A 14013-nucleotide genomic window follows, 5' to 3' on the forward strand; every position below is an offset into this window, starting at 1 on the left:
TTTGTAGATATTTGGAAGACAGCACAACATCTGATATGCATGATGAACTCTCGATTCAGTAAGCCAATAGGGAAGTTTTCCAGTTTCCTATAGGGACAGAAATTCTTGGACCCGATATTCCAGACAACATTTTCTCGGTTTCTAGCATCCAATAGTAAAATGATTATTGGCAGAGTTCTGGAAAAAGGCCCTTTTGGCCTTCAGGAAAATGGGGAATAAAACGAGCTTTGAGGAAAAAAAACAAAGCCACTTTTAACGTTAAGGAAATCTGCAAGATTCAGCACTAATTTTTTAACTTTGGGTCACTTCTGTGCCTGAACCAAAACAGAATCTGGCTTTTCAAATTTGGCTGCAAAAATTAAACTTAAGTCATCTTCTCACCCGGTGATTTAATTTGAATAGTGCTGAAATGCTGAGCTTGCATCTTTTTTTATTTTTAAGCTACAGACAAGTCCAGAGTATGGGCAAGGAATGAATCCCATCAGCCGTCTAGCTCAAATTCAGCAAGCAAAAAAAGAAAAGGAGCCTGAATATACATTAATGGTAGAACGAGGCCTTCCTCGCCTCAGAGAGTTTGTTATGCGGGTGAGAACTGTTACATAATTTATTTGATTATCTACAGACTCTGAAATATACAATTCCAAATAACCTAAACTGTATTCCATTATCTAGGTTAAAGTTGGTGGTCAAGTAGGAGAGGGAATGGGCCCAAATAAGAAAGTTGCCAAGCGAAACGCAGCTGAGAAAATGCTGGAACTTTTAGGTTTCAAAGTTCCTCAGCCTCAGCCACCTAAACCAGCTTTGAAAACTGAAGAAAAGGTAACTTTTTTTTTCATCGTCCCAATTAAAGTCGGCTTGCTTTTAAGTTCCAAGGTTGATTCTGAAAAAATTGTAATTTTCTTTTCAGCCAACTGTGAAAGAACCTGTGAAAGGGCGTAAAGTGACGTTTTTCGAGCCTGGTTCCTCCATAGAAGATACAGCAACAGGTATGTTCCATATAATCAGGCACTGTACCTGAAGTAGGGCAAGTGGAGAAAGAGTTGAAAAATGTGGTGCTAGAAAAACACAGGAGGCCCAGCAGCATCCGAGGAGCAGGAGAATCAACGTTTCGGGCATAAGCCCTTAAGGAATGAGGCTGGTGTGCCAAGCGGGCTGAGATAAAAGGTAGGGAGGAGGGAATTTGGAGGAAGGGCGCTGGGAATACGATAGGTGGAAGGAGATGAGGGTGATAGGCCGGAGAGGGGGTGGGGGCGGAGAGGTAGGAAAGACGATTGCAGGTCAAGAGGGCGGTGCTGAATCCGAGGGTTGGGATTGAAATAAGGGTGGGGGAGGGGAAATGAGGAAGCAAAAGAGAAGATATTAGAGAAAATAGGCTAAAAATAATGAGGATTTACTCGAAGATGTCATTAGCTTGGAACAGATGCAGAAATGGAATTTGAAGTTCTTCTATGCATAGAGATCTGGTTTCTTGTTAGATCGGGGAGATTAGATTAGGTTGATGGGAAAATTTTCTAGAAGTCTTTAAAATCCTGAAGAGTTTTGGTTGAGCAAAATATTGATAGTGTCAAAAGGACAGAATTAAGGTAATTTAAGAACTAGAGGTAAAATGAAGAAAATCTTAGAATGAATGACTAAGATAAGTGAAGAGTAAGATTAAGAAGTGGAATTGATAATCCCTTCAGAGGTGGCACAGTCGTGTTGAGGTGAATGGCCTCTTTCTGTGCTGTTATATGGGCTAAGCTCTCACTTTAATGCTACTCCTAAACTGTTAATCTGACATTGAATCTTACTGAAGTGAGGAATTGTTATTTTTGTTCCATTGTAAAATCTACCACTGAAGGTGACTCCACGTTACAGTATGAGGAAAATTTAATTATTTGCAACTCATTTTGATAGAGAAATTACAAACTTACTTTAAAAAAACACTCTGAACTAGTAATTTTAAGGGAAACTATGGCTAAATGTTGCATGAGACTCGAAGGATGCCATACCTCCTGCAGGGAAACAGTGACCAGTAGAATCCAAAAGGCTAGGGTGGAGAGATTACATTAGGTAACACTTAACCGCTTGGAAAACTTTCTTAAGGAAAGTAAAGCTTCTGAAAATGATCTTGGAAATATTTGCGATGATGATTTTAATTATGTAAATGTGGTAAACAGACAAACTTGCCTTGTCAAAAAAGGAATGTCCAACATTCCTAAGAGTAATCTGAAAAGGTGTGTGTCTATCTGAGCATTCCATAACCAGCCCTGCTTTGTGTTGTGTTTAGAAATAATTCTAAATTGTACTGTTTTTCAGTTAAAGATGGTAGCATGCGCTTGGAAGATGAATTTCGAATGCCTTATCCCAGCCACCAACAACTGCCTGCTGGAATCCTTCCTATGGTTCCTGAGGTAGCCCAGGCTGTTGGAGTCAATCAAGGGCATCATACCAAAGATTTCAACAGGCCTGCAGCAAATCCAGCTATGGCCACTTTCACTGCAATGATAGCAAGAGAACTCCTATATAGTGGGACATCTTTAACTGCAGAAACTATTTTGAAAAATAATCCTGCAGCTCGCAAGCCACAAAGCACCCTTACCAGACCTTCGGAGCAATTGGAATTTTTGGCTACTGTTCAAGCATTACAGGTATAATAAATTGTTTTTTCTTAATGGTCGAGGGATTTTCACGAAATACCTTTTAAAAACACTTCAGTCTTTGGACTTAAAATGGGCTGTGCATACAACAAGGCATTGCACTGTCTACTATAACATTAGCTTGTTTCTTTCACTATTATAAATTTATTAAGTACTGATGCATTCAATCTTTTGATGAATAGTATTGAATGTAGCTCAAGAACATAGGGAATCTGTAAAAGTCCTTTGTATTTGTGTTGTACTTGTTGGTAAATCTTAAGTGTAATTTGAAGCAAAGCTAACTTTGCAAGCACTGGATGGTATTGAGACTTGCTCGAAAATTCAAGCATCAGAAATAAAGCCATAATAAGTAACAAAAATAAAGTGTACGTGTTTCATCTGTACTTCTGGTGTGGAGGTGGGATATCAGATTTCTGAAGAATTGGAACCAATTCTGGATTAGATGGGACCAGTACAACCTGAGTGGGTTTTACCTGCTAGAGACTGGGACTGATCTTGGAGATTTTTGCTAGTACTGTTAGGTTGGGTTTAAACGAGCTTGTTGGTGGCATGGAATTTGCAGGGAAATTCATATTGGAAGGAAATGAAGTTGGAAAGATGCTAGCAAGACTAGAAGGGAGAAACAAAGCTGAGCAAAGTGTATACTTCAAATGTGGAATTATCAAAAAGACAAAGTTAAGGACATTCTTCATGAATATATGCAGCATTTGCAAAAAAAAAGTAGACAACTAATTGATATTATAGAAACATGACTAGAACTGAGGACTGAATAATAAGGCTTTTAATTGAGGAAGGATAGGCATGAAGGATGTGAGATGGAATTACACTCTGGGATGGGATCAGTATATTAGTAAGGGAGGATCTCCAGTTGGAAGAATTGTGAAATCCGTTTGGGTGGAACTAAAAGCATCACACTTTGAAGTTATGTACAGGCAACTAACTAGGAGTCGTGAGACATGTTAATCAGGAAATGAGGAAAGCTTATGCTACTGGCAATACAATAAGGGTTACTTCAGTCTGCACATAGACTAGGCTAACCAATTGGACTTTAGCTGTGGAGGACAAATTTCTGGTGTGTATGTGTGTTACAGATGATTTTTGTAGTGTGTGAATTATCAGCATGTTGAGACAAGCAATTTTACTTCAAATATTATGAAGGTTAGGATGAAAGGTCACTGGACTTGAAGTGTTACTCTTTTCTGTCCACAGATGTTGCCATCTGTGGACAGTTTCTTCAATCTAAATTATTACTTTGTATTTGTCAGCAATCTCCCAGAATTGGAGATTCAAGTGGTGAGGGAGAATGAAGAGTTGAAGGAAGATTTGTTTTGAAAATTAATAAATCCCCTAATGTTCTACATCCTAGTGTTGAAGGTGACTATAGAATGGATTGATGCATTGCTGATTATCTTTCAAAATTCAATAAATTCTGGAATGAATCTTTTCAATCTGCAGGAAGTAAGTGTCACTCCACGATGTAAGAAGGGAGTGAGAAAACCAGGAAGTACAGGCTTGATAGCCTGTCATCAGGTAGATGTTGAATCAGTCATGATTGTTTTGAATGACGAGGCAGGCTGTATAAGTTGAATAACCACTACCTGTTCCTTTGTTCCTTTTTTAAAATTCTGATCTTAAAAGGTCCTTACTTGTGCTGTGGTGCAATTTTCACAGGTTATAATAACTAGTATGCAATCCAAATAACCATTGTTAACATGCAAACATAGAATTTGAGCCAAGACCGGTCTTGGCTGTGACCTCTCCCTTGAATTGACTGAGCTGGGGAATATCTATCAAAGTGTTTCAATCTTATCTAGTGTAGTTAATTTTATGGCTAGAATAGTTTTTAAAATCCCACACCAGCCTCAATGTCATCTGATGTGATTTGAGTCTCTTCTGTTTGTAGCTATTTGGAAAACAGTGGCTAAGGAAAATATCAAACTTCATTTATTTTATTGTAGGAAGCCCTTTCTAAATTATAATATCTACCTTCAATGTCCTGGTAATTAAAAAATATTGAATCACTGTGTCGAAGTCAAATTTGAAGCAATGCAGTCATATACAATGCCAGTATTCTGTTTGGCACAACCCTTTGACAGTTAGTGCCTGACAATCACTTTTGATTAGTGATGTCATGTTATATCATCCCTTTTCAGGTTGAATATAAAGATTTTCCAAAAAACAATAAAAATGAGTATGTGTCGCTGATTAACTGTTCATCCCAACCTCCCCTGATTAGTCATGGAATTGGAAAAGATGTTGAATCCTGTCATGATATGGTAAGGATATTTTATGCTTTTCAAAACTTTAGAATAATAACTTCATGCTTATTCCTTTGGTATGTTGATATTGCAGCTAAATTAAAAGTTCTCTATAAATAGTCATACTTTTGTCCTAGGATCGTTATTTGGAAAATCTCTTATTTTAAAGATTGTATATGTCCCTATATCTTTTTTCAGGCTGCACTTAATATCTTAAAACTGTTGTCTGAGCTGGACCAACAAAATGTAGAAATACCAAGAACAGGAAATGGACCAATTGCTGTGTAAGTATTAGCTGGTGAACTCAAATCAAAAACAGGTAATGTGGCACAGTTGGTATCAAGATTAGTGTAGTGTTGGAAAAGCGCAGCAGATCAGGCAGCATCAAGGAGCAGCAAAATCGATGAAGATCCTAATGAAGGGCTTTTGCCCGAAATGTTGATTTCCCTGCTCCTCAGATGCTGCCTGACCTGCTGTACTTTTCCAGCATCACTCTACTCTTGATTCTAATCTGCAGTACCCACTTTTGCGTAATTGGTGTGTCTGTAACTAGGGATTACAATTTCAGCAAGAGCTAGAAGTGCGATGAGAAAATTCTTTCCTCAGCATTGAATAGTTGGAAACTGCTGCTAGGAAGAGTGGTCGAGGCAGATTCTGGAGGAAGTTTCAAAAGGTAGCTGAATGTATATTTAAAAGTGATGAATTTAAGAGTGCCACAGATGTATGCTGGAGACTGGGTAGCTCATTTGGAAACCGGTATGAAGGGTCAAGTGGCTGTCTCTATACTGTAAAATTCTTTGATAACCAGGAGCAAAAGTAGGCAGTTAGGGATTGAACTGAAACAAGAAGGAATGCCTTTTTTTTAATTTTGAGCACATAAATTTTGGAGAAATGAATAATATTTCGTGTGGTAGAAATCAGTATTAATAAATAAGGGAATCTGTGCTTGGTCATGAATCTGATGTTCTTTGGAAACTTAAGAATTGTACTTTTGGAATTGACATACTATTATGTAAGAAGGAATGGATAATAAACAGGTAATGTGGGCTTGGAACAGTGTTTTTAGTGGAGTCAACTCCCCAAGGGCAGGAATGTAGGAAAAATTCTTTTGGGCTTTATAAACTTGCGATTGGTAGAAAGTGGTTGTCCAGCTGTTTAAATCTGTCAATAGCCAAATCAAAAGGAACGTTCCCTAACACAGGTTATGGTCCAGGACAGAATCTGGTTTGAGACAGGTGTGGGGGGCGGGGGGGAGAAAGACCAATGCAGAAGTGATAAACCTTCTCATAGAGTCTAGAGTATGTTCTTGCTCCTGCCTACAAAGAAACAAGTTTTTTTTTGTAAAATTGAACAGTTACCTTGCTGGCCTGCTTCTTTCCCTAACATTGTCAATAACTGAAGATCAGTTTTCCAACTGGGACCTGAAGCATCATCTACTTCTGAATTTCAACAATTTGATGTGAAGGCCAACATTTCGTCTGCCTTTTTGATTTGTGCTAAATGATCACCTGTACTGAAATTTTAGATTGTTTTATGAACAAATTGTAATAAGCATTTGCAGCTTTGTATAATCTATAATTTACTGTATTTGTTTTTATAGCTAACAAACATTCTTGTTTTGCAGAATTACTAAATTTCAAACCAACTGATTTCTCCTTTACAGATGTGTGAAACAAGAGATTGATGGTGATTCTCATATCAAACCGGCTAACTCAAACACTTTAGGACAAACACTGGAGGTCACTGACTGAAAGCCTTTTATTGACCCAAAGCTCCAAGCACCAGAGAAAATCGGATGCTTCCTGTTCTGTGACTTGTAACTTATGTTTTGGAGAACTACAGTTTGAATTTTGCTGTAGTATCTAAATCATTAAGTTGCTTAACTTTTTAAAATAGTAATGCATTTCAACATTAATTCATTTTTTTGATGAAGGAAATTTGTTCCTAATGTTTCATTGGAACCCTGTTAACACCAATATCCAGCAGCAAAAAGTTAGAATTTCTGTTGATGACTCTCCAATAGTACATTACATGATGATTGAAAAATTGCTTAACAAAATCAGGGTCATATCCAATGTATGTAGTTCGTGATTTGGTACCTGTTTGAATTGGCCGTTAACAACATAAACCATCTTGGTTTAAACAAAACTTGGTGCTAGTTTAAAAAGTAGCGTGCCTGCATTTTCATAATTATATATCCAAAAGAAGCAAGTTGAAACTCTAAATTAAATTCAGTTTGAATAAGTTATAAAGACTGCCTCTTCTTTCATCCTTGAAAGATGGTATCTAGTCGAATGTTTGGTCTTCTAGGTTAAGTTTGTACTTTTAATCTTTTTTAATTTGGTAATTCTGAAGGACTTTGCTTTTTGTTTTTATATTAAACTTTGTTTATATTAAAAGTAATTTTCAACAGTGTACAAGAATTACATTGTTGGATATGATCTGTTACCTAGCTTATACCAGAAATTGCAGATTACTGTAAATCTTGGTGTAGGGTAAAATGTAAGATGTTGTGTTGTACTTTATTAATGCTTTGATGTAATGTTCCATGTGATGTACACAAAGTGTGTACAGTAAACATTTTGCTTATTGTCCAAGTAAAGCACGAATCCCTTGCCAAGTCAAAACTGTTACTTTACTTTTGGACTTTTTTTTTTCCTTCCCATGTACTGTACCTATGGAATGGAGAAGTAAAAATTGGTGTTTGTGCAAAAGTACTGGTGGCTTTTTTTGGCATAACACATTATCAGTGCGAAGCTGAGTTAAAGGAGTTGCCAGCCACCGTTAAATTGTTAACATTTATTGTCTCAACTGCCTCAACAATTTTGAAAAGATTGTGTTTTGTAGAAAAGATCTTGGTGATTCTAATTTGTCTCAGAATCCTTTTTTTTGGGATCTAGCTTTCAGACAGCTAGACTTTCTGGATCACAATTCTCTTTACTAATTTAGAAGGAAAAAGCTTGTAAAAATGGAAACCAGCCAGCAGATTAACTTAAAGCCTTTTGACTATGTGAAGCATTTAACTCCTTTAAGTCATGCTGCACAACCTTTTCTCCATTGTGTGTGGTAGAACAGTTAACCTTTTAAATTTAAAGGATTTTTTTAACAAACCAGCATCAGTCGAACAAGAACACTGTACTCCAGAGTTTTACATAGATGACTTTGGGTATCTACAGTTGATCGACTTTTAAAATGGCTCAGATTTGAAGCTCTGAAAAATTATTCAAATACGAACTATGGAGCTTTACAATATTAAAAATTCTTTTGAGTAAAAATTAAATTGTTTAAAATGTTTTAATTCAAATATTGGTATGAAGTGTAAAGCATTCCAGAGTTTGACACCAAATGGAGTTAACTTAAGTGCTGACCAATCTTGATTGAAATTGTGATCCTATGAAGTGTTTTTATGAAACTAATAACAATTTGGCTCGGAATGGAATAATAGAGAGAGACTTTCTGAAAATTGCATTTGGATTTCCTTCCCTGCCAATAGGGTGGTGCTATTGAACTTTGAATTGGAGCTTGTTTAACATTTATTTTGTTCTGGAATTTCTTGTAGTTGTGTTCACTTACCATTAATTTGACTGACTTGAGATGCAAAGTCCATTCTACTTTCAAGAACAAATTTAGTAGTATGAGCAATTAGCATCTGCAAATCGTATGAAAGGAAATTTGTTATTTTGGATATATAGTTATGTTACTTTAAGACTAAATAGACATAAAACAATACAAAGCTGACCTAAACACTCAGTGTAGTTCTTTTTTATTTATTCATTCATGTGATGTGGGCATCGCTGGCTAGGACAGCATATATTGCCCATTACTAATTATCCAGAGGGCAATTAAGATTAACCACATTGTCATGGGTCTGGAGTCATATTTATGCCAGACCAGGTAAGGGAGGTAGATTTCCTTCCTGAATTAATGACATTAATGAGCTGGATAGCTTTTTTTTAAAATGATCATTGACAGTGACCTTAGGGGCAGATTTTTATTGAATTAAATTTCATTATCTTCCATGATTCACAGTCTTCCCACAGTACACTCACCTTTGGAGTTCTAGGTTACTAATCCAATGATGACATCACCACTGCTTCATCTTTTCTTTTATTTTAAGACCTTGAATTTTAACACCCAATAAAGAGTCATTCTGTCAGCAGAAATACAAATGCAAATTCAGGTCTGGTAGCATCTGTGGAGAGAAAGAGAGCTCGTGTCTCGAGTCCAATATGACTGTTCTTCTGAAGAAGAAGGGTCAGACTTGACGGGAAATGTTAACTCTGTTTCTCCCTCTACAAATACTTCCAGACTTGCTGAGTTTCTACAGCACTTTTTTTTTAAAATTTGATTTCCAGCACCTGCAGTAATTTATTTTGTCAGTTAGTCAGCAGAACTTTGTGTGGATTGTAAGATTTGAATTTCAGCATAGTAAACCCCTTCTAAAGTTATGAGCAAGGTTTCAAAACAAGTGGAGCAAAAATATTGCAATTTGAGACATGCATTTATCATGTTCCTTAAATACTTCCAGTTCTTCACATACAATTGCTTTTGAAATCACGGTTATGTAGCCAAATATAGAAGACATCTATGCGCATCAGTCTCTGAAACCACAACATGTAACCAGTAACTGTATTTTCATGAAAATAGAGAGGTTTAATATCTCAACCAAAGGATAGCATCTCTGCTGCAGATAAAATGTTCTAGATTTTTTCCAATGTAGTAAAAGATTCACCTTTGTATCCCAGTGAACAGCATTTATTGGATGATTGCTATCTTTAAGAAAAAGAAAATAAATATAAATATTATCAAGACTGACTGTTCGATAGATGCCAGTATATAGGCCAGTGCATTTCTGCTACAAACAACTGCTTTAAGGCCATTGATGCATATCTGTTTAAGAAAAAAAATCTTGGCTCAAGCCAATAAATGATTCAAGAGCTATGGTATGACACTTGAAACCCTTCTGAATGACAACATTACCTGATTTAGGAAGTAATATGATTTCCGAAAACACCATCTCATATGCTTATTAGAAATTTATCTAGTTTAAGGAGCCTACTGAACTACTGAATTACAACACAAATCTGTAGCTTCCTAATACTTGTTAATGGTGCTGATTCTTGTTTTTCTGTCGTATTTGCACTTTTAGCTAGTTAGATTTTGAACTAGGAAGGCTGCTGCTCAGTTGTTATTTTTGGTAAAATATTTGTTTGGCAATAAGAGGAAAGCAGTTGCATTTCCTTCATTTCAGAGGGAGTTATTTAATCCATTTCTTTCTAGTTTTAAACATACTGAAATGATTTACTTAAACATGAATCTTGTCAGAATGTCAAATAAATTAGATCTAAATAGCTGCCTGGTGAATTTGAGATTAACCTTGATTTTGAAATCACTTACGTTAGGAAGGAGAGTAATTTGATTTAATTTCCAAAAGTTAATCTACAACCAAGATCTCCTTGCCTCTGAATTCTGATGGTAAATGTTCACAGTCTGCTGTGCTCTAAGTAATGGGACATGCTGTTATTGAATTTTTTTGATATTCTAACCCTGAAAGACTGGTGTTTCTAAGCTGTTTGGATTTCTGGCTGTTTGGTTTTCCTTTTTCTTCTAAGTTTTTAAACTCTCCTTTTTCTACCTGAATATTGAAGTTAGAACATGGAAGTAATGTTTTCCCATATCTTACTGACCATTTCTGTTCAATCTGCTTATTCTTTGACCAGAGTTAGACAGAGATGATGTTTGCAAATATTCCTGTTGAAATGCCTTAACAATCTTCAATGGTATTGAAAATGCATGACATAAAAAATGAAATTTGTTTCCATTAAAAACTTTTTTAAACTAATTCCTCCCACATTTTTGTAGCAACTAAATATAGTTTCATTGCCAATTAATGAAAAGCTGAACAAAAGTAATTTTTCTTGAATGTTTCTTTAAATATTTAGATTTCATAAAAGTAATTGTTTCTAATCAAAGTTTACAATGGCCCACCATGAGTGGCATGTAATTACTTTAGTGAATTTTTGCATTGACCCTCTGTCCTGTTTAGCACCCAACTGTTACAAATATCTCTGGCCACCATTTTAAAAAAAAATGTTTTTCATGTTTAGTTTATGTAATGCAGGCCACTTTAATTGCCCTTCACCATTTTCTCTGAGAAGGTTCTGGTTGAGACATTTTTGAACTGTTGATGCTAGGTGTGAAACTCTGGAACATTTGACCCTGTGGCAACAACAGTTGTGATCATTGTCCAATTCAGGAGTATGAGGTAAAACTAATTTCAACATTTCCTCTCTTGTTTTTTAAGCCTGATCATATTGGACTCATTCTGCTATAGTGCACATTGTGGATTGGATGCATTGTGCAATGTATCGGGTACACCATAGGGAGTGAATGTTGATGCCAGTGGCTTGAGTTTTTGATAACACTTCTGATTTGAGCTTTGTAAAGAATGGAGATTTTGAGGAGTCAAAGTGTCGATCAAGAACACCTTTTGATCAATGGGGATTGCTAAATTATTACAACCTGTGACCCTATAGGGATGCTGTTGAAGACCAAGAGAAGATGGTCTGGCTTTTTTCCACTACCTTCAGTTTATTTGATGTAAATCTTAATAGCTGCTTTTCAGCCAAGTCTAAAGCTTATCCAAACAATACTGTTGGGTGGTAGAGTTTTATTTTTACATAATACTCATCAACTTTACTCCAACAAGGAAGCCCATTTCTGACCTTGTCAAGCAGCAAAACCTTTTTTAAAGGCACATAAGACAGTTCCGCTAGTCGTCATCCTTATTCCTGGTTTCCAATGATTTGACTTTTGATCTCATCATTTAATCAAGTAGATTACTATTTTGTCTTGGGAGTTGGGGGGGAAGAGAGAGAAGAGTCAAAGCTTCTGCCTTAGTTGCACTTTGATAGCAGGTGTTAATATTGCAAAGTTTAACACTAGCTCTATTGTTTCTTTGTTATCTCATTTGAAATTATTCAGGTTTGCTTCTGTACTTGCCACTGAATCAAGTTTAATGTCTGGGTTTAAAAGCTGAGGAATGCTCCAGGCTTTGAGGTCTCAAACTGTGATGATGCAGAGGTACCAGCATTGGGCTGGGGTAGACAAAGTTTTAAAAATTCAAAATCGATTCAGTTTTACTATCCTGGGGTATAGTTTAAACTGGTTAAATTCAAATTGTTGTCAAAACAGCAACCAAAACTCTGGTATCCATTTCACAACCAAATCTTAGATATTTTCTGGGACTGTCATCTATACAGTTGGTTGTAGTCTTAGTTCAGAACAGCATTCACCCAAAGGTACAATACACTCCTTCAACTACATAACAGCTGTTGTGATTTTTAACAAATTATGTTAGACATTTCTGCTTTTGGTCAATTCTGTCAAGGTGCATGTGGAAAGGGTGTAGGTAAATTGTACAGATGGGGGATTGAATGGGGATGTCCAATGAGGGTCCCCCTTCATGTGTTGGAACACTTGAGGTGGAAGAGGAAAAGGCTTTCAATGTTTTTAAGGTATAAGTTGGCAGTTCACCCTATAAGGCATGTAAGATCATCATGGGCAGTAATGTGGAATAATTAGATCAGCCTATGCTCTTATTGCATGGTAACCATTTTTGGAGGAGCTGAATGGTCTGTTCTAATTTGTCAAAGCTTCTACCTAGGAGGCAAGCTGGCCAAGAAAGAAAACATCCTGTCACAGCAAGCATTGCATAGTTAGCCTGTCAATCGAGATGGCCTTCAAACCATTTATTGATTTGGATCCTGATCCTCGCTTGAACTCCCCCAGGTGATGGGTAACTCAATTACTGATTGCATATTTTAGTGAAATTCTTAAAAAGGCAATTTGTTTGAAGTCCAGCACCTGGATTAAATGAACGATTCCAGTTTTGTGGAAACATTTTAATATTTCCCTGCTTGGGAATGCTTTGGTGTTTAGGGCGACCCTTTCTGAATGGTGATAGAAGACAAAAAGAACTGCTGAATCCTGACCTTTGAAACAAAATCCTACCAGTTAATGTTTCGAATGATCCTCTGCTTTCTCTCCACAGAAGCTGAGACCTAAGAATTTCTTCAGCAATTTCTGTTCTTGTGTCCAACTGCATTGTGCGCTGCTTATCGAGGGATCCGCATGCATGGGTTAACTAGACAACAGGACTTGCACTTGTTTGATTCATTCATTGAATCATCAGCTTTGACCTAAAGCTACACATCCTTATGATCTCAATTTTTTTAAAAATCCTTTAAAATATTCTTTCTTCTTGGATTTGTTTAAATAGTGAGAAAGTGGGTTAGTGTTAGCAATCATTTATGAAGAGTAAATCCTGAAACAGTATGATTCTCATTTTTCCTGGATGCTGAGAATTTTTTCTACCTCCTGAATTGCTCTGATGTTGAGCTTATGAGTATATAACCTATTCCCCAAAAATTGAGACCAAACATTAAAACAACGTTGGAGGTGGCTTATGGCGAAAGTGAGTTAAGTTGGAAATAAAATGGACAAAAAAAATCCATTTTCAGCTATAGCTGACAACTGGGATCTTTGCAAATGTCAAAAAGGTGAGGCCACTAGTTGATCAAACATTGGACAAATGATGCATGAGAGAACAATGAAACTTTCCTCCGCTCACTATGCCTCCAATTTAATCACGCAAATAACTTTACTCTGTTGTCATTTTATCAAGCTTGCCTTCAATGAAGAGCAACTATAATGATGATTATATTGCTAACATGATTGGCAATACAAATAAACATGCACCTTTGCCCTGGAAGAAAAGTAAATGGAGTTAGAGAGTGATACGCCAGCCCCCCTACTGTGTCAATTAAACAATGACGTGGAGATGCAAACCCAATTCTGATATACTGTTCTTCTGTAGAGTTTTTAAATGGTGTCCAGAGATATTTGTAACAAGTGCCAAACAGGAGAGCTAGTGCAAACATTCACTAAAGTAATTGCATGCCACTCCTGGAGGGTTATTGTAAACTTTGATTAGAAACAATTGCTTTTATTTATGAAATCTAAATCTATAAAGAATCATTCAAGGAAAAAAAAAGCAGTGCTCTGAAAGCTAGTGCTTCTAAAGAAACCTGTTGGATTATAACCAAGTCATAGAG

General features: G+C 36.4%; 1 protein-coding gene across 4 annotated transcripts in view; it reads left to right on the top strand.

Annotated features, from left to right (window-relative positions):
* The window catches only part of stau1 (staufen double-stranded RNA binding protein 1), a 39447-nt gene extending 30806 nt beyond the window's left edge, over window positions 1-8641 (top strand). For 2 of the 4 annotated variants that reach the window (XM_043710365.1, XM_043710362.1), the window contains exons 9-15: window positions 442-585; window positions 673-819; window positions 908-986; window positions 2299-2630; window positions 4793-4915; window positions 5096-5181; window positions 6561-8641. In XM_043710365.1, the coding sequence (XP_043566300.1) occupies window positions 442-585; window positions 673-819; window positions 908-986; window positions 2299-2630; window positions 4793-4915; window positions 5096-5181; window positions 6561-6648 (999 nt within the window). In that variant the 3' untranslated portion in view covers window positions 6649-8641. The remainder of the gene's footprint in view (window positions 1-441; window positions 586-672; window positions 820-907; window positions 987-2298; window positions 2631-4792; window positions 4916-5095; window positions 5182-6560) is intronic. The other 2 variants (XM_043710363.1, XM_043710366.1) reach the window with 2 other exon arrangements.
* Window positions 8642-14013: the final 5372 nt, after the last annotated feature.

This window comes from Chiloscyllium plagiosum, chromosome 20 (genome assembly GCF_004010195.1).
Source record: "Chiloscyllium plagiosum isolate BGI_BamShark_2017 chromosome 20, ASM401019v2, whole genome shotgun sequence".
NCBI lineage: Eukaryota > Metazoa > Chordata > Chondrichthyes > Orectolobiformes > Hemiscylliidae > Chiloscyllium > Chiloscyllium plagiosum.